The 21,699-nt window shown below is 41.4% G+C and overlaps 2 protein-coding genes across 3 annotated transcripts in view; one reads left to right on the top strand and one right to left on the bottom strand.

Moving 5' to 3' along the window:
* Positions 1-21,699, bottom strand: part of rps12 (ribosomal protein S12) — a 434,687-nt gene that overhangs the window by 252,656 nt on the left and 160,332 nt on the right. The gene's annotated exons all lie outside the window — the stretch shown is intronic.
* pinx1 (PIN2 (TERF1) interacting telomerase inhibitor 1) overlaps positions 1-21,699 on the top strand; it is a 32,067-nt gene that overhangs the window by 4,579 nt on the left and 5,789 nt on the right. Inside the window, exon 6 of the mRNA XM_049589189.1 lies at positions 6,327-6,409. Within this exon, the coding sequence (XP_049445146.1) occupies positions 6,327-6,409 (83 nt within the window). The remainder of the gene's footprint in view (positions 1-6,326; positions 6,410-21,699) is intronic.

Below are 21,699 nucleotides of genomic sequence, written 5' to 3' on the forward strand. Positions count from 1 at the left end.
AGACGTAGAACGACCTGCCTGATGCTTTTCAGAATCTTCTTTTAAATCACTTTTTTAGACTTACCTTTACCAGAAAGCTCCCTTACAATGTCTCTTTTTAATTTTGATTTTGTTTACACTTTCCTTGGTGTATGTGGCTTTTTATCATCCATTTTTTGAAACTTTATTAATATTTTTTCGATATGCCTGCCTGTTTTTTTTTTTGTTTTTTTTTAACATTACAGTGTCTTTTAATAAGTGCGCTACAAATAAATTAAACTATAAGACATTCTTTAATGTTACAGCACAGCACCATTTACTATATTTGCTTTGGAAATTTGGATTTGTGAGCAACTTAGGTGTTTGGAGAATTTTATTCTAACTAAGTTCATAGTTTTATTTATTTATTTATCTTAATGAGGACATATCATCCAGGCATGATGGAGAATGTAAGATATTAAAATTTTGCACTGGCACAGTTAAAATATGGTCAAAAATATTTTGAGGGCATTAGGGCTGCAACGATTAGTCGACTAATCGATGACTAATCGACTATTAAAATAATCGGTGACTATTTTAGTAGTCGACTAATCGGTTTGAGTCTAGAAAAGAACTAGAAACTAGAAAAGTACCCCAAAATATTCTTATTGCAGCTTTTTACGTTCAGATATTGGTAGCTTTACACTAGGGATGGGCAAACGATCAAAATTCATTATTCGATCATCAAAAAAAATTAACGATCAATTATCGATTGATTGATAAGCGAGTATTTCAAAAGAGAGAAAGCAAAAGAGTGCAGTGTAGACTGTCGCCGCAAGAGAGCGCAGCTGCCCCAGTTTTGAGCTTCAACCCCCCAGGCCAAAGAGGAAGAATGACGCACATGCGCAGTTCACCCCTAGGTGTTTACAGCCGTTGCCAGCAAGAGTTACAGGCTTCAGTTTTCAGCAAAACCTCAGTCTTTTAATGGCGTAGTGTTTTCAGAGGCCTCAAGGGAAGGCGCCGAGGCTTTGGAGAGCGATGAGAGCCTCCGTCTGTTTCTGATTTTTTTGCCTGGCATAGGTCCGGCGGGGGGTCTTGTAGGCCTGTCGAGCTGCCATGCTCGCCGGGCGGAAGGGTCTCGTTGGCACGGTGACTCGCCGGGCGGGGGGTCTCGTTGGCACGGCAGCTTGCCGGACCTATGCCAGGCATTGTAGGGGAAACACTGCGACTATCAATCAAAATTATTTGTGATCGATCAAAAGCCTTAACAATCAATCATCGATAATCGAAAATTGATGCTCATCCCTACTTTACACACTCCCATGGCAGTGAACTAAAACCCTTTGGAGTGAGTACGAAACAAGACATTAGATGACGTAATTTGGGGGTGTGGGAGAGACAGACCAACATTTTTCAACATTTTAACACATTTTTCGATAAACGGATTAGTTGACTAATCAAAGAAATAATCGACGGATTAGTCAACAATGAAAATAATTGTTAGTTGCAGCCCTATTAAAATGTTACCCTGCACCCAACTGTGATAGGGCTGCAGCTAACATTTAGTTTCACTGTCGATTAATGTGTTGATTATTTAGTTGATTGATCATTCAGTTATTTGGTCCATAAAATGTCAGATAATTGGGAAAAATATCGCTCAGTGTTTCCCAAAGTTCAACATGACATCTGTAAATGTCTTGTTTTGTCCACAACCCAAAGATACTCAGTTTGCGGTTATAAAGAAACCAGGAAATTTGCACATTTAAGAAGCTGGAATCTGAGAGTTTTGACTTTCATTGTTTAAAAATTGCTCAAACTCATCAATTGATGAATAATAGCTGACAACAAATTGATGAATCGTTGCAGCTCTAAACTCTGTGTTCCCAAAAATCGTGGAAACCTGGAAGGCATTGAATTTTCAACATTTTCCAGGCCTGCTAAAGGCATGGAATTTGTAAAACCACTGAAAGTTTTGAAACAAAGTTGTGCAATATTGTTGTGTGTAATGAAATTGTTACAGCAACCTTAAGTGAGAATTCTTCTATGTAACATTTACTGGCAATTTTTTTTGTCTGTAGTTGCTGACGTGATGTAGCACTAATACGTAGCCCTATTTTGTTTACTATTGCATACAGTTTCAGTCTGATGCGTTTGAAAAATGCCGGGCAGGTGGGGCAAGAAGAAATATTATGGGTCCTTGAAAAGTCATGAAAAAGTATTGAAATTTTGTCCATGAAAATGTGTGGGAACCCTGTAAACTGTAAGCTTATTGAGTTGCTCCACTTCAGGTTGGATCTCTGTATCCTCACAGCTACATCCACCTCCCACTCCCCCCCAGACAACCCCACTGACCCCATAAAAAGCATCGAAAACAATACCTCGCTCAAGTGTTTTTGTCATGTTGACAGCCACGCTTGTCTGTTGTTTATCATGGGACATTTGTGTTGACTCTGAACTTGGGCCCTCTGTTATCGTCTTTATCGTCATTAGGACACACTTGTACCTCAACCTGTCGGCAACTAATAAAGTCTGATCCCGCAGGACTTTTTGTTCTAATCCATTTGAGGAGATTCCTCCCATTATCACCACCAGCTGTTTATGAATGTCAGGGTAAGCTAAAGAGCAGGTAGCACCTGGCACAGCTATTGTTTGTTACACTCAGACGTTTGACACTCACTCTCTTTCAGTATCTTTATTTTCTCAGACTGTCAGAAAGCAGAGGGGGAGGCTGTTTAATGGGAGCTTAGGTGGGAATGTTTTAACTGGAATTCAATCTCGAGTCAGTCTGCGGCTCTGTAGGCAGTAGAGATGTCTTTGGCAACGTAACACCACTTTAACTTCTCAAAAGAGGCGGCAACTGTTGTCATGCAACAGAAGGTACGCTGGCACTACTTGTTTTTCCATAAACGACTCATAACTTAATTGGAAACTTGAGAGTCAAGTGCTCCAACTGCCTAAAGTGGTCTGACAGGCATGAAGTTTGAGTGCACTTTGACTGTGAAACTCTGACTTTTGACATGGTCGTACTTCATGTAGGACATATTTACGATCCTTTCCTTGATATTAGACATCCATCAGAAGTCAATCAAAGAATTTATCTTATTTATTTAATCATCTCTTTGTGTTATTGCCTGACCGTGTCAAGCTTGTGGTCTGGATTGGCATGGGCAACCAAAGGGTTACCTGGCAACATACAACCAGCCACGCCTGTTTGCATGCTTCCACTGACTGCTCCGATGCCGGCTCCCCTCCCTGTGAAGCTGTTGCCAAGTTAAGGCTTGGTAATAGATTTAGTGTTGCTAAGCTTGTTACATGAGAGGTTGAAAAAGTCAGGTACTACTGTCATAGTTCTGGATGTGCAGAGAGCAGACAAAGGTCAACCATTAAAGCATTTAAATGCCTGCTTTTGTATCTGGTCGTTAAATCATTTCAGAGGTATAATTAGCGGTGTTTATAAGCAGTTACTAAATAAATGCATTCCTTCTTATATCAGGGTTTCCCCAGACCCCTAAAAAGTCTTACTCTTGATTCATCTAAAAATAAAGCTTCAGTTGGTATTAAAATGTCTCAAGTCAGTCTTTCAAACGTCTTAAAAATGCCAAGACATAGAGGTCAGATTTTTTTAATCGTTTTTGTGCCTCGGTGTTGGCGATAGCCGTGGCCGCAGGCATTATGTTTTTGGATTGTCCGTTCATCTGTCTCTTACTTATGAACGTGATATCTCAAGAACACCTTTAGGGAGTTTATTCAAATTTGGCACAAATGTCCGGTTGGACTCAACGATGCACTGATTAGACTTCAGTAGTCAAAGATCAAGGTTGTTGTGACCTTGTCCGTCCCATTCTTGTGAATGCAATATTACAATAACACCCCAAATTCCTCAAATTTGGCACGAACAGCCACTTGGATTTAAAAGTGAACTTACTAGAATTTGGTGGTCAAAGGTCACTGTGACCACACAAAACATGTTGGACAAAACTCAGGAATCCTTATGCAAATTGAGACGAAATTTCTTACAAATGCCTAATAGGATGTAATGAAGAGGTGATGACATTTTATATAGAGGTATAAGGTCAAATACCTATATAAGGTCAAAGGTCAGCTTCACTGTGACATCTTAATGCTATGCAAAATGTTCTCGGCGTTATTCAACATCATATCTCAGGAAAAGAAGCGGAGACATTTGGTCAGATACTGAATTGGTGACTCTAATCTTGGGTGCCCACTTTGAAACTATGCAGACTATATAGATTGTCTGTGCGGCTGAGGGGGAAGATGTGTGTTAAGCATCCATGTGTGTACAGACATGGATGTAAACTATAAGTGCAACTTTGAGTAATTTACCGATTGCCCCTTGTGTTAATGTGACACTGATCAAGACAGCAAAACAAGTAAAATTAATATTTTGTTTCTGGCCGGGATGCTCAGAGCAGAGGATCCACTGCCTGCTAACTACTGTCACTGTACCCTGGACAAGATCAGGAAGGGCATATTAAATGAAAACTGGCCATTTCACCAAGATTTTGCAGCATAGCTGAAACCAATACAAGACAGTACTTAAACAGCTTAATGTATCCTGTGTGATAAGTTTTTCCAAACTTGGCACCAAACTTGAGAAACACAAATTTGCCTAGAAAACCTGCTAACAGACTGCACGTGCTTCCCAAAAAAGTCTTGACAGTAAACATTTGGGCAAAACTGTCCCTAAGAAATTACTGTCGGATCATGTTTGTTTTTTCTTCAAATTTGGGCAAAATAGTCTAAGACTTCATTCCTTGATGGCCTTAAAAAAGGCCTAAAAAAGTCTTAAATCGAACTTGCCTTAAGCCATCAGAACCCTGTGAATACTAGTCTCGTTAATTTGATATTAAAGCTGTAAAAACGTTCCTGCGAAAAAATGTCGTGGCCACAGAAGCATCAGAAAACCTTCCAGACATCTCCCTCTCCTTCTTAGCGCAGGCCTCCTCCTTACTCTCTCCTGCTGTTTTTTTATTGATATACTGTTAAGGCTTGTTCCCTCTCAGCCAGCACTGAGGATTGATGGCCTTTGTTTGTGGGGAAAGGCACCAAAATCTCCGCCGCTGAGGTGCGGGCCCACAGCATAAACCAGTAACCCAGTTTTAATTGCTACCTCCATCTATCACCTGTCAGGGCAGCGAGGGTGGTTGATGCAGAATTTAACTACAGCTCTCCATCTGTAGCTCTGTGTGGCTGGTTTTTATCGCAGTCGTGGGGCTTTTGACGAAACAGATATTCATATTTTAGCCTGTGTAAATCTGTTAACAGAAAGATTTGTTAATTTTTTATCTAGTCAGGTTTGAGTGTTTCTCTGTAGAGCCTTGGTGATGTTGGTCTGGTTTGACTAGTTATCTGAGTTGACAGTTGTTGCTATTTCAACCGTGTCCTTGGAAACCAGCATGTGTTCACTAACACTTTCCACTGCACGACAGCAGCGCATATGCTTCATCCTGCGTCATGGCACTCAGCCACCTTTTGAACATTTACGCTCCTTTTTATCAGACAGTGTTATTTGCACTTTCACCTGAAAGCCTGAGAATTTTGACGGGTACTTCCTCATCCAAACAGCGCGAAGGTCAGATTGGGCATAATTTTACATTTGACCTGAGTTCACTAGATGACAAACACCGCAGGCCTCTCCCCTCCTCCCCCTCCTCATTTATTTTAGTTTTCAACATACTTTCTTGGTTTTACTTCTTAGACCTGCATGTGCAGTGACTTTCAAAGCCAAGAGCTGGGGAGATAGAGGTTTAAAAGCAATAAATAACCAAATGTTATCAGAGCCCCGCTGAAGGAAGAGGATGCAGCTGTACGAACAGGACCCGGGCTTGAGACAGGCGACTGTGCTCCAGGAGTCTTTGAGGCCCGGCTTGAAAATGGGAATCCGGAGGCGTGGTGTGGCAGACCTCGCCGTCGGTTTATTTTTCTTTGCCGTTTTATCCCTGGAGCAAGAAGCAAACCACGCAAACCTCCCCTTTCCTTGCTTTAAAGACCACCTCCCCCTACCTTCTACCCCCAACACACACACGCACACACACACATATATACACACACACACAAACACACTCATGCTTTCAACTGCAACCATTACAGGTTGCCTCGGTAAAACAGCTGCCCTTTAGATGTCTGCATTTTATATTTATTTATTTTGTGTGCGGGTGTTTTTTGGTGAAAACGTGACGATGATTCGTTTCTGGTCTGTTTGGGTATCTGCAAAAGTAAAAACCCACCAGTGTTTGCCAGGATTGATTTTTGTGTTTTGTTTTGTTTTGTTTAGCAATTTCTGTCATTTTATCTTTCTATTTTTAATTGCTATATTATATTAAAAAAAATTTTTTTTCTCCTTTTAGGAAAGGACCTGTCCTCTCGCAGTGAAACAGACCTTAACTGTATCTTTGGGAAGAGGGGAAGATCTGCCAATGACCAAGAGCAGGTAAGAGGCATCAAGATCATTTACATTATTCGCAAGAAGGAAGAAACATCTTCCTCCTCAAAAGTGTCCATCTAAATACATTTTTGATTGTTTATTTTAATGAAAAATTAATCCACAATAAAGGGTAAATATTGACCAAAAAAACACAAACAGAAAGGCAGATTCAATCTAACCTGAAACATGAACATACAGAAACAAAAAACAAAATGTATGAAACAAACTCTAAACAGCATATTAAACACAAGTCTAATGCATACAATTTTATCATGACACGTGTAAAGAAAAAAAAAGATTAAGAAAAAAATGTATTGTTTTTTTTGCAGTTCCAAAAGTATTCAAGTCTTCACCTGTCTTATGTAGTCAGTGTACAATCAGATGCACTTGTCTTTAGGACTTCATTTTTGGGGTGCACCAATTTATCGGCCGTACTCTCTTGCTGACTGCCATTGGCCTGTCAGCAAACAAGACAACATTCACTGCTGGCTGTGGTCGATGTATTTCTGTTGTCACATCAGTTTTGCACAGACTGAAAAGCTGAGCTAAAAACTAACTGCGCCCTGTCGTCCAGGGGAAAATGGAAAACATGTTTAAGATGATACTAATCTTCCACGGGACGAGAGGATGCAGAAAACTCATTGTTGACCCATCAAGGCACATACATTTTTTCCCTAATGATAATGGGGGAGCTAGTTACTGTTATCGTGAGCGGTTTGCTGTTAGCAGCTGGTAGCTGGGAGTAACAGTTTACAGAGGTCGCAGTCATAGACTGTTAAAATGATGGACGTAGCCACCGTCACCCATTCGTTTGTGGACTCCCATTTTGAAGCCTTAAGTTTTGCATTTTGGCTGTCACCATCTTGTTTTTTTGGCGCCAGAAGTGACTGTATTTGGGCGAGAGGCTGGAGCTGTGGAGGAGTAAGGGTTGAATCTCACTGTCGGCATACAGCCTGTCACTCATAGAGGCTTGTCCTTAATTATTAATTATGTGACTTCAGTAGAATATAAACTTATATAATATGTAGTTATATAAAAACTCACTCCCTATACAGTTGTCACGAAAAGGGAAATTAGCCACAGAGACTAACACCATTTTTTATACCAGGCTGTAAACATGTGGGTCAGTGGGGACTGACTCGCTTTTGGAGCCAGCCTCAAGTGGCCATTTAAAGAACAGCAGTTTTTGGCATTCCCATATTGGCTTCATTTTTCATCCCTGGAGGTTGCCGCTTGGTTGCATTGAGTAAAATTATAACCTCCATTCAGTAAAAATAACAATTGAGCAAAGGTAAATTATAGAATTATAGAGTTATCTCAACGTGTTCACATATAACTTCACTTGCAAGATTTTGTTTCATGCAAGAAAGTTGAATAAAAACAGTTGCTAGGGGGCGTCGGTGCCTTAGTGGATAGAGCAGGTGCCCCACGTACAAGGCTGTTGCCACAGCGGTCCAGGTTCAACTCCAGCCTGTGGCCCTTTGCTGCATGTCATTCCTTCTCTCTCTCCCCCTTTCACACCTGACTTATCAATTAAAGGCAAAACTGCCCCAAAAAATATCTTAAAAAGCAAACAAAAAAAAACAGTCGCTGGAGTGAGATGTTTGTTGACTTTCTCACAACAACTGAACATCAGTATTGGCTATTGCACAATTTTTTATTTTAAAGATCAGTATCAGACCATAATTTCACAGTTAGTGCATCCCTGCTTTCTTGTGTTGTGATTATATCTAAAGTAGGGAATCTGATCACGAGCAATGCCTGTAACACATGATTATCTAGTCAGTCTTATTGTGCCAGAGTGCACTATATCCAGTTGCAAAAGCTCTGTAGGGAGTATTCCTAATTCAAGGTGTAAATGACTCTTTTGCGGTGACACAGTAGTTTTCCAAATGGAAAGGGCAGGCCTGTGATCTTTCTTAACCCCCTCAATGTCAAGTGTGCACTCGGGGAGGAGATGGCATACCTCTGGCCAGGTGGCTCCAGCTTATCTGCCTCTGTCTTGGTAATTAAGGATGACCACTGCTGCTGATGGCCTCCATCAGTGGCTGCAGCATCATGCGATCCTTGTGCTTCTACATGCACCGAGCTCCTGAGCAGCCTGTGGCCTCAGATTAGCCATGTCACAGTGTGCAGCTTTAACACCGCCAACAGGCCACTCATGGCGGCAAGAGCACCTAAATCCAGTTAAGGGATTTGCACTCTTACCCCCCATTCCTCTCTCTGCACTTCCCCTCTTCTGTAGTTCTGTCTTGGAGCGCTCACATCAGGTAGTTATAATGCCGACAGGCATTATTAAAGGCAAATCAAAATTGGGGTGAGGTGCGCAGAAATCTCGAATGATGACGCTTGCAAAAAAGTTCTCTTTTTGCTCTTGGCGTCAGCAGCTGGTCACTTCAAACATCACTTTGCCATTTGGCATTCTGCTGGCTCTCATGCTTTTGGAACGTAGCTTACAGGCTCAGACATGCACAAGTTGCATTTCAGGCCCAGCAAGTTTACTTTGGCCTAGTTATAAAACAAAACAAAACCTCATTATTAAATGAATCTGTTAAATCTCCTCCACTACCTTTTCTTTTACTTCCAATGTAGAAACTGGCAGCCTTGGAATAACAAAAAAGTGCTTGAGTTATTATTAATATCAGAAATTAAACGTGAAAGTTAAACATTTCACCTGCTAATGAAACTTTGTCTGCACCAATGGTTCAGTTGAACTTATTCATGCATTACATAGATTTTGAGTGAGTCACAACACTTATTACCTCACTCACTCAGTTGAAAATTCTGCCAGATAAAATCATGATGCTTAAATAAGTTTCATAAACAAAGTCACGATAATCCCAGAACTGAGATTTGTAAAAACATTTTTAGATATTAGAAGATGTGGATGCTGACAGATGGGACTTTGGATGAAAAAACTGTGGGATTATCATTATAAAGACATAAGAAGTGACTCAAGCAGATACAGAACTTTTCTGTATTTTGTCATGAATGAATAAATCTTGATTTAATAAACTGGTATCGTCGGTGTCACAAGTTCTGCTGACTCCACGCAGAGCCAGAAGGACAATGACAAATGTAGCTTTTGGACTCGGAGACGCAGAGAAGCCTCTTGCTGGCTTCCTCTGTTTATCTCAAGCATTTGGCTTGAAGAAATTGGCATCTTAAAAATCCATAAATTGCACGAGAAAAAACCTTTCCTATTCCCCCCGCAGGTGCCGAGCCATAACATCACAATGGCTGCTGCTCCCCAGCTGATTAACATTGGAAATGCAAGCAATACACACCATCATTTTCTCCCTAATCGTTTGGTTATGGGTTGTTATTTTTCAGCCAGAAGGGACACCATTGACCATATCGAAAACACTGAACACAATTACAATGGCATCCCATGAGGCCTTGTGTTGAAGCCCAGCAACATCTGAGGTAGCTGGGAAGAGGTAAAGAGGGTGATGGACCAATCAAGCTCTAGGCATTGTGTGGGATCTCCTGTGAGTGTGTCTGTGACACTGCCAGTGACCCTCAGCGCACCCTGATCTGTGCTTACAGTAGTCCACCATAAATACACTCTACACTATACATGCACAATAATCTCAGCACCCTATAGAGCTGTATTCTTAAGTAGTAACTCTAGCAGCATTAGGTGCTTTGGTTCGGAGCTGGGGTTGATTGGCAGTTGCCAGTCGCATTATCACATATCTGCATTCAGACGAGGTGAGGCCAGGAGACTCGACCAAATCTGGATCGGCTCCTCCAGAGCTGCCCTCCTTCCCGCCTCGTGAATCTTCCAGCACTTCACCCACCACCCACTGCTGTCTCTCCAGCCTCCCTTTCCACCAGTCCCCCACTGCTGGGGTTTTCCTTCCTCCGCAGTGATGTGCTTCCTGCTCGCCTCTTATCGCTGCTCGCAACGCTCCCTGAAACGCAGACAGGCCGACACACACACACACTCAACTGTCCCACTTGCCTCTGTTCGTCACAGGCAGCACTGGACGTGTTGAAAAGACCAAGTGAGCACATGGGACAGATTATGAACCCTTTCATATTAATTGTTTGTACACAGGTAGCTGCTAAGTTTCATCCGTTTGTGTGTTTCAACTGAACTTCTGTGTGGTTTAAACATCCTGTCCCGACAGTAGTGCTGTGTCGTTAATTTATTTATTTTTTTACCTTTTTAAAATTAGTAACATTTTCCATTTTACAGTGTGTACGATTCAGAGGCATCTGTCATTTTGATTAGTTTATATTCACCTGAAACTAAGACTTGTTTCATTAGTTAAGAATGAGTGGTTTATATCTACATTAGGGGCGGATCCTCTTCTACCTAGTCCACCATGTTGTTCTACAGTAGCCCAGAATGGACAAAAGAACATTGGCTCTACATAGGGCCAGTCCTGTGTTTGTGTTGGTCACCACATGCTTGGCACATGGGAGAAACTTCAGCTGGTTGCAGTTTGCACCTTCACCACTAGATGTCACTAAATCCTACACACTGGACCTTTAATGAACAAGATTTAACATTAATGTTGTTTTTTTCACTTGCCAGTCTGAAATCTATGTGCCCGAAGATAATTTTCACTTGCCCCTATACAGATTGTTTTAATTATTAGCGGTTAACAATAAAGATCAGAATTAATTGTCATTTAAAAAATGACCATGTTTTATCCTCCTTGCTCTCAGAGAGTTTCACCTACATCCTTTAATGCCACCAACTACACTCCTGTTTCCAGCATAATCAAAAAGCTCACTTGCTTTTCATTTCATAAACTTTCTATTTACCCACCGCCATTTTCTCGCGGGTGCTTGATCGATACTTCGCATGTGCAACTCTCAACAGAGATGAGAAGGAAGGGAGATGGCTCAGTCCTCAGCAAATTCAATTATCTGCTCTGGAAACTGTGTAGTTAATTCTTTTTTTTTGTGAGTTCCTAGATTTACTTGCCCAAAGCGGCATTTTACTTGCCCCATGCAATTAGCAATCCTTATTGTTGAGTCCTGATGTATGATGTAACTCACATAAAAATGTCTTTCTGGAGTTGAAACTAAAATGTTGGGAGGAGAGCTTTTGATAATTGTTGAACAATTGCAGAAACATAAAGAAAAAAGAAAATTTAAGATCACTGTACACCAGCTGTGCAACATAAAAACAAAAAAACTCCACATCCGACCCCCAGTAGGCTTAAAAAAAAGCATGTATTAAGAAAATATCTGATTTCATCATCAGATATCAGATGAATGATTAACTGAAGAAACCCAAGCAAGCACATTTATATCATCAATGCTAAAGACACATTTCAGACTGTATTCAGAATGTATCGAGGTTCAATACCAAGCCGAGTGAACACTAAAGTATTAAGCATACCAAACTCAGTGTCCACTTTATCAGATACACTTGTGCAATTTAATAAAATCCAATACAGCTGTTCTGCTATAAAGCTTACTGTTATGCTTCCCGTGTTCTCTTTTTTCCTCAACACTCATAGATGTTTTAATTCATTTATCCATTTTAGCATTAAGGTCATAGTAAGTGTTAGTGTTACGCTGGACTGCATCATATTGAGAGGTGTTCCTAATATTCTGCCTCCCTCATGTATGTAAATAAGGAGGACAGAAAATAAGTAACACCTCTTAATGTAATGAAGTCTGGTTTAACACCAACACCACCACAAACTGTGACCATTGTGATAAACAAATAATTTACACACTTCCAACAAATTATTTGTGAAATACAAACCCTGATCAACAAGATAAACAGATGACCACCATTTCACCCAAAACCTCATTCACCTTTCTGTGTAGCCACCTGAAAATCTATGCTTAAAACCATTATTTACACTCCCTGACCAGTGCGGGTTATCAAGTTGTGTTGGAGCACCTGTCCATCTACACGGCTCTCTGTTATCCATCACCCATCCCACGCTCGCAAGCCCCCTCCATCTCCTGCTTCCTCCTGTGCCCCTCAACACAATTACTCAAGGCATGACAAACGACAGGCTCTCTCTGCCGAGATATCAAAAAGCCCCGGCCACTTCTAAATGAAGGCACTTTGGCAGCCCTGTGCTCCCCGTGCTTATCGGCGGGCGAGCAGTGCCCCTGGCCGTCCTGCGTCCCCCTCTGCTTCCTCCTCCTTCTCCACCACCGTGCCCTCCTCAGGGGGTTTAGTTAGGGGAGCCACATGGAGGGCCAGCCCGGCTTGATTTATCTCCCTTGCCCCTCTGCCCGGCCACTCAGGCAGGCCGAAAGAGCCGACGAGGCTCCAACGGGCCTCAGCTCGAAAGCCCGGCATTAGCTGAAATAAACCATTCTGCCGCCCAGTGAAAAATGTCCTCTGATTGGCTAATTAATCAGTCAAAGGGGAGCGACGCGGCTTGTGACTTGAGGGACCCAAGCGGGCGACCGCAGAGGGCCTGCTGATAAATAGACTCCCCGCCGATTCATACATCAACAAAAGTTAGTCATTTTTTAAAGCCGCCAGCTCAGATGAAAGGTGGAAACAAGCCATAGTTTTATTTTGCCGCCTATATTTGCTTCTACATTTCTTTAAGGGGGTGTGTGTTTTGAAAAAGACAAAATTCAGTTTTTTCCTTTTGTTGTTTTTTTTTTTATTTTTTATTTTTTTTTTTTTATAACTAAAAAGCTTTTTTTTTTAATCTATTTCTAATGAAAACTATATTAAGATTGTAAAATGGCCATGCCTTAGATACTGTCCTTTAAACTTTGTTAATGAATATTAATTAGTTTTTGCTTGTAGTTTTCCAGAGCATAATTTATATTAGTTTTACTGCACCTTAATGCATTCAGTGAAATTAGATTTTCAGCTTGCTGACTCAGCCTTAAAAAATAACATCCATATCTTTAATGAATCAAGTTTTCCAGTTGGCACTAGAAACCTCAAAATTGTTACAACATTGACCCGTTCATTAATTCTGCACTCCTTAAAACCGTCAGGGAAGAAAAATGGTCGAGTATAATTTGATACAAGGCTTGTTTTGACGTCTGATCCCTCCAGTCAGACAGTCGGTATGCCTCACCCTGCTCCTGGGTCAGCGTGACCCCCGCGGCCTCTCCCACTCCCACTCCTGCTCAGGCACAAAGGGCTCGAGGATCAGGCCTCATCGGGTGGCACCTGTTGCAAGCATTTCCTGCCCACGCGTCGTCCACATGAAGGATCGCACGTCAGCGGGGGCTCCCCCGATACCACCATCTTAAGGAATATGGGGCAGGGGCGGCGTGGGTTGGGGGCCCGAGCGTTTGGCAGATGCGTCGGCAAGGCGCCAGGGAGCCGATGGGCGGAGTCGAGCGGTGAAACTTTGCTGACGGCGCAGAGGCAAAATATGTTTTCGGTATAGAAATGGTGTACAACTCGAGAGCGGGTTTCACAGGTTGCTACTGAGGCCTTTAGACAGAGAAGTGAGGCAGTGTTGGATTGTGATTTTGAAAGTGAGTCAAAATTATTTACTTTTTCATGGTTCCATTAATATATCTTTGGTTGCGACAGTCATGTAAGACTAAGATAACTTTTTTTTTTTTTTTTTTTAAATTTCAGCTTGACCTCGTGCAAGGAAGCAGACTGTCAAGTGTTTTTTATTTTTCCATGTTGATTGTCATCGTAAACTCATTAAGAAGCTCTTTATTTTTGTTTCAAGCAGTTTCGTCATTAGCTTTGTTCTTCACAGGGTCAAGTGTCTGTCATGATGGCCCCCACTAACAGGATTATTCTTTACTTACTCTTGAGTTCCACTGCATTGTGTAATTGACAGTATAAATAGAAATATGGCACCAAAGAAGAGATTTTTCTTTTAGGCTCAGTTTACCATTAACCTCAGCAATGTTTTGTTGGAAGGGGATGGCAGTGTAAACATGAGTTGTTGCAGTGTAAATAAAAATACAGCACCAAAGCAGAGATGTTCTCTTTGGCTCAATTGTCCATCAACCCCAGCAGTGATCTGTTGAAAGGGGATGCCGGTGTAAACGTGCGTTGTGGCAGTGCGGTTGGCGCAGTCTGAATGGGCCGGTGCACTCATGCAGGGTGCCGGGCTCATTGTAAAGCTGAAGAGCTCTAATTCATTCTCAGATAACATCTAATTGCCTCAAGCGAAAGCTCTCCCCTTTCTTGAGCATGTTTGTTGACAGGCACTTTTGCTTCTGCCGCCGAAAATATCAAGACCCGCCAAGCGACCCCCCTCACTCCACCCCCTGCTGCAAAGACGCACACACACACACACACATTTACCACCTACCTCCCTGGCAGTTCTGCGGACTGCTCCCTCCTGGCCATGCCAGCTTGCTGACACTTACAGATTAGCGCAGGACAAAAAAGAAAAAGAGGGCGTCCGTCTCTTAGTTACGGGCCTAAGCTAGAATACATGGGGCCAGGGTAATTACCGCCTGGTGAAGCTAACCGCCCAAAGATTTCCAGCCCTCTCGGCTGTTTACAGCCGCCGACTACCATTTAATCACTGACTCTTTAATCTAATAAATCACAGCGGGGAAAATAATCACTGTATCTTCCCTCTCTGGGGTTGGGGTGGGGGGACCCTATGCTCTTGAGGAGGGCAAGCGTTTGCAATGTTGAACAAGCACAGGGCAGTCATGCTGCATGCATAATGTTGTCTTCATTTGTTACTTATGATAAACGTTCTCGCACCGGGCACAAAGTGCAATTTTTCAAACCCCATTTTTTTGTGTTTTGTCTTAACTACACACAGAGAGTACGCCTTTAGCAAAAGTATTGCTTTGTGGAAGCTTCCATGTGTGGCGTTTAATGTGCTTATGGTACATCATGTTATTGTTTTTAACTTTGTTGTATAATTTCAGCAGAAAAGGAATCTAGATATCAGGAGGAAATGACACTACGTAAAAAAAAAAATTGATGGTCAGTGGAAGGGTTTGCTTATTTACCAGCGAATAAGGCATCCACCTGTTTTTCTGTCCGCCCACATCAGGCTCATGAAGGATGGGCTGCTGGACTCGTGTGCTCATCAGGGAGAGACAGCTGGCTAATCAGGGCCTGATCCATAGACCTTGTGTATCGCCAAATTTATTATTGTGGCAGGACAATGAGGGCACACTCATGCAATTACAGACCCAACCAATATTGGCTAGAAATTATTGAAAGGAAAAAAGCAGCAAGTAATGCAAACAGGCAGTTTTTAAGTAAATAAATGGGCAACTGCAACTTTGTCAAATGCTAATTAACATGTGAGCCAGAAGGTGACTTTATACCTTCTGAAAAGCTGATTAGTAAGACATATTTATCTGTTTTAATAACTTCTAATAAATCTAATACAAGTGAACTTTTGCATCTGAGTCCAGTTTTACACTAATTGCCTGAGGTGGAGATTTTTCATGACTGATCTACAGTATAATTCATCTGTATTATTTTTAAACCTCTAACCCACACCTGGAAGGACCTGAAGGGTTGGTAGTAGGAAGGCTGACCTCGTTACTGTTTGTTGTGAAGCTACCATGGAATGCCCAATTAAAAAATACAGCCAAGATCCAACACCTTTTCATGTGGTTGGGGTGGTTGCCAGGTTTTAATATGAAATGCCAAGGAATGAACTGTTATTTGGCACTCTTTTACTGAAGTGGTTAACCAACAAAGTGATGTGTAATGTGTCAGTTGGGTTATGCACAAATATTCTACCGCAGGCAGAGTTACATGCCCCAGTTTCCAAACACTTTTTTAAACAACCTCATTCTCTGGTTTTATCATTGCATCAGGGAAACAGCAACAGAAATACAGATGCTTTGCTACACAACTTTACAGGACCTCTGTGTTCATGATAAGAATTGGAGGGAGGGTGATTATACATTTCTAAAGTGGTAATGCCTGGAAGTAGGGCTGTAAAGTACCATGAAGTGTAGAAGTCGTGACAGATGCTCATTGTGTGTTTGATAGATGTCTTCAGATTCCTTATTTTGTCCAACAGTTCAGAAACAAGAAGATAAATAATGTGCTTTAAAACAGAAAAGATCTTTTGAGAAGCTGTAACTAGCGTCCATATGTCAGCCTTCAGTAGGGTACATGAAAATATTAGACGTCCTGTGCCGATCCTTAGAAGCAGGATTAGGACCAATCCATGCATTTAATGGACCCATTGGCTGCACACAGGCTATTTCCAGTCCTTTGTTCTGACCCATGGAAACTCCAGCCAGTTGTTGAGTAACGAACAAATTAACAGCAGCCAGCAGTTAGTGAAATCTGACTGCGAGCATCAGAAAGTGTGGCAAATTCAGTTGTGGTATTTTGCTATATTGAGAGAACCGTTACTGCGAACATTGTCCGGAGAATCTGGTCAAGACATTGTCTGGATTTCCCTTTCACACGTGTAGCACACATTCAGAGATTCACCAACTAGAAATACGTATATATAGGTTTAGGCGAGGGGTGGCGCCTGGGTTGAGCATGCAGGAGGACATGACGTGGATTATACCGTGGTTGCGTGGCCAGTTCGTAATTTGATCATAAAATACCAACAGAAGTTACAGAATCTCGTCATCTTTCCAGTTAGACATTTTTGTTGCCATCTTCCTGTAAATGACCCTACTTTTTCACCCTCGGATTTTTGTTTTCTCTGGTTTCGGCAAGTGCCGTGATAGAAACATCATCAACACGTCCACTCGCTCTCTGTGAATTGTTCGGACGATTACCTGCCCTATTTACACGTGCTCAGTTGGATATTACACAGACTTTGTACTAGGGAGCTGGCAGGATACAGTTTAAGGATTAATGTCTGATTCAATTCGGACATTTGTGTTCTCACATGTAGTTCCACTAGGTAGTGCAAAGAGGTTGACCAATGGATTTTTTAATGGCCAATGTAATAACCATAGTTTGGAGCAGGAATAAGCCAATAGCGATAGTTTATGTAAAGTCCAATCTGTGCCGATTAATCAGCCAAACCAATGAAACTGTCAACCTCTAGTCGTGCATATGTAAAAGAGGCTTAGGAAACCAATTTTTTTAATACTAATTTACTACTGAAGTAGACCTACCTTCATGTGTTTTAGTGCTTATTCCTGCACTCTTGAGGCTAAACAATGTCTCAGTTAGCAATGACTCAATTTGAAAGACCTTGTATTGGGTTAAAAACTTAAATAAGGACATCCCTAAAAATGTCCACTTATTTCTAAAGAGAACAGAATTACAGTTTAAGAGGCTTTACTTGCTCCATGAAGGTTTTGGATCTAGTCTGTAGTCAATTAAATTTCTCTGCTGATCTCGTTGGGTCAACAAAGTTCCACATGCTGAGCCTTTTCCACCATCCCTCTGCTGGCTTGATTGCCTCTCCTCCTGAATATGTTGGCCTCGGTATCTTGGCACCTTGGCACATGTCTTACCGTTGGCTTTCCATCGGCCACATTAGCAGGGAGAGATAGAACTGGAGTGTCTTGAAGGAGGCGGCCTGTTGAATGTCTTCCCACCCTCTCCTTTTCTGTGGGACCCTCAGCGGGCCCTCCCTGTGTTCCCTGCCCAGCCCCAGCCCCCGCCAGGGGAGAGAGGGGAGCAGGAAGGGCCCGATAGCCAGCCAGGCCGCTCCTCTGCCGAAGGAGCCTTATCTCAGAACTGCACACAGTGCACTGAGCGCATCCTTTTCCTGGGGTTCTGGGTCCGGGAGGAGGAGGAGGAGGAGGAGGAGGAGTAGACACGGCTGGATATAGGTGTGTTCTCCAACCCCACTATGTTGGGGACTGCCTTTTTCAATCATTCTTCTCTAGCTCCAGCAACTAAATAAACAGATTTTAAAAATTATAAGTTGGTTAAGTCCCTTCTTAGCTGTAGGTGTTAGTTTCATGCTAATCCCTTTTGAAAGTATCTGTTATTATAGGAAATACTTTGCTCTACAAACTGTGGTTTTGCATTTATATTAGAACGAGTTACGGTATGTTAAATTTTATGTTTCTCTTTGAGGATCAGCCTGACAAGAAAAAGCAAAACAACTACGGTATTTTAGCATGTGGAAGTTTTGCTTACTTCCCAATGTATTGATGTACTGTATATTGAATATTTAGTCTAACTTTAAAAATCCAGACTGTAGACCTTATAATCTACATAAAGCTACCACTGACTACAGTTCAGGAATGTAAACTAGTAGCCATTCTATTTAATACTACATAATAAATACATTAAAACATTTTCAAATTCACTGATCTAGAAGAAAAGCAAAAAAATGTGAGGTTGCAGAACTGAAACAGTGCCAAGCGTGTAGGAGAAGTACAGTGGCCAGTGTGATAAGACAGATGTCCCTATCTAGAGCCCATGTTTGGTTTGTCCGTACTGGGCTACTGTAGAACAACATGGCAGACTCAGTAGAAGGGGACCCACTCAGTATGTAGTTCTAAACCTTTCATTCTGAGATAACATCACCATGATTCTTATTTTCATGTGATTATAAGCTAATGAAAACACTGTTTTGAATATAGTACTTCTGCCAATAGATCCCCCTAAATCCTACATGCTGGACCTTTAATATTTAAGTACCATTTGATACCCTTTAATGACAGGAAATTAAGCGTAAAGGAATATAATACTGCCATGATTACATTTTCTTAAATCCTAAATTCATTAAATGGCTTTTTATGATTGCTGTGTTTCGCAACTATTGTGTCATGTCGGTCTGAGGCAGGTTGTGTAGACTTTCATGTCCAAGACAGGGTCCTAAAAATTCTGTCATCATTTATTATTACCCATTATTTTAATTCTCTTTCTTTCTTTTTTTTAGTGATAAAAAGACACATTTAATAGCATTAAATTTTCATTCATTCATTTTCGTTTTTAATAACTAATATACAGAATGTGGCGTAATGCCCATTTTAAAAGTTACGTAATCACTGTTCCAACTGTAACTTTACATACATTAGTCGGGTACAGCTATAAGAAGGGAAGGATGTTTTGCTGCCTTTTCATATTTACTAGTTAACAGCAGCTATCTGAGAAAAAATAATTGAATTCCAATGAAAATTCAAAAGATTTCAATTTGACAACTTTGACCATTCCCTTTGTTTTATCGGCTCTCTTGCATGATATGCACTTTAGTGATGATTGGATCTTTAAGTGCCTTAAAAGATGTATTTGAATTTAATTCGGATAATGCAAAGTGAGAATATTCTATTTCCTTAGAAAAACAAGCAGCGAAACATTGTTACAGTGTGCTCCAGCAGAGCTACAACCCTGGCACTCAGCTGCTGTGACACTTTGCAGTGGTATGTAGTGATGTAATCGACCAATGTGATGGCTAAAGCCAGATAAACAATGAGGTCATGCAGGTGAAATCAAACACAGGACTAGACAATAGCCAATTAATGTGCACATGCAACCAACTGGACGGGGGTGTGAATTACTTAAAGTTACCATAGATTGACCTCATCGCTCTAATCTGTCATCATGATAAAGCGCCCTCAGATTTTTTCTGTTATTGTTAAAAGGTATTCAGAAAATGATGGAAAATATTCAGTTAACCCGACTGCCACTGAGAGTATCATCCCATGCCTGTGTGGCACAGAGGATATTTATATGTAATTGCCCACTCACTTGCACGTGTTATTTTATATGTATGCACTTTTCATTTATTCTTTTAGAATAATCATTTCTGAAATATGTCACCCCCTGAGTTGGCTGACTAAAGATCAGACAGTATACACGTCTATCACACATCGCGATTAAAAACACTCACAATAAAGTGAGATTTATATTAGTGCGTCAGCTCCTTGCAGAGCCTATGCTGCAGTCTATGCATGTGGCCTACGCCGTTGTGAGCATTTATACTTGTGCGGTGGTGTGTCTGTGTCACTCTGCAGTTACACCTCCAAAACACCGGTCGGCGACAGGGTTTCTGTGAAGTGCTGTAAAGTTTAGTTGATTCAAAACACACATTAAACAAACATTAAACATGGCTTAATAGAGACAATTTTAAACACAAGTACACATATCAGCTTCATGATAACTCGCAGCATCCACAGACAAGCACTTGTCTTTATCTGGACACATTTTCCCCACAAATACAACATGCTAACGTTACTAGCACGAGCCTATGGTATTTTACATTGTATAAATTAGCCTAGCAGCTAGCAGACTTTTCCTGTACTCAAATGAGGCCAGGTACAACAGCAACATTTAACAAAGGTAACGTTACAAAATTCGGCTCCATTACAACTCACAAGGTTCACTGACAAAACAACTGTCTTATACTAAACAGTTTTTCTCAACAAATACAATATGGTAACGTTATTAGCACAAGTCTATGGCATTTTACATTGTATAAATTAGCCACAGCGAGGTGCGGAGAATTTCCTCTGCTCTTATGAAGCCAGGATAAATCACACACAAGGCTTTGTGGAGGCTTTATTGTATTCACAATTTATTATTTCTTACCTGTGAAATTAAAGTATAAAAAAAAGCTTTGTTTCCACTGAGGGAAATGGTTTCAGCTTACAGAAACAGACAGGAGGTCTGTGTCGCAGCAACATGTAGTTACATTTCTAGGGAGGTGCACGTCAGGCTATGGCGTCGATTCAACGCAGAAGTATAAAGTTGATCGTTGTGAGTTTCTGTTACCGGGATAGTCATGAATATTGTGTCCAGCAGCACTCAGAGAGACTGCTGGGCAACCAACAATAAAAACGACTCTGAAAAAAGAGGCTGCATACGTACCAGTCGTAGAAAAAGGCATATTTCATATTGAAAGATAAAATGCCATTTCAAACACTTAGTGCTATTGGTTTGTTTTTCACTAAAAAGGATGTTAATAAAGAGTGTGTGTGTGTGTGTGTGTGTGTGTGTGTGTGTGTGTGTGTGTGTGTATGTGTGTGGGTGGGTGGGTGGGTGGGTGTGTGTGTGTTTCCTTAAAAAAGTCCCATGCCCAGCACTTACACGGAAATTGTGACTGATAACAGGCCAGAGAAAATGACACACACCTGGAAAAAGGGGAAACAAGATCTCAAAACATTACTGCCGAGTTGTTTCTTAGTAACATGTTACCCTAAACAAAAAATCTCCAGGGCTGCAGGTAATGCTGACTGAACCTGTAGGTTTATATCCATACTGTACCTGTATGTGTGTATGTGTGTGTGTCCTGTCGGATCAGGGTCTAATGGAGATCCCCAGGCAGTGAGGACGAACCACGGACCAAGCTCCAGCCACTTCCCCTGATGAAGGAGATGTTTCTCTCTCAGTCACTCTCCTCTCCTTTCCCCCCCCTCGCTCATTCACCCTCTCCCCTCTCTTGAGAGTAATTTCACAGGCAGTTCTAAAGTGGCCCCCAGCCATCTTCCCAAATCCCAGTTACATGTTG

Source organism: Epinephelus fuscoguttatus, linkage group LG11, assembly GCF_011397635.1.
Source record: "Epinephelus fuscoguttatus linkage group LG11, E.fuscoguttatus.final_Chr_v1".
Lineage (NCBI taxonomy): Eukaryota > Metazoa > Chordata > Actinopteri > Perciformes > Serranidae > Epinephelus > Epinephelus fuscoguttatus.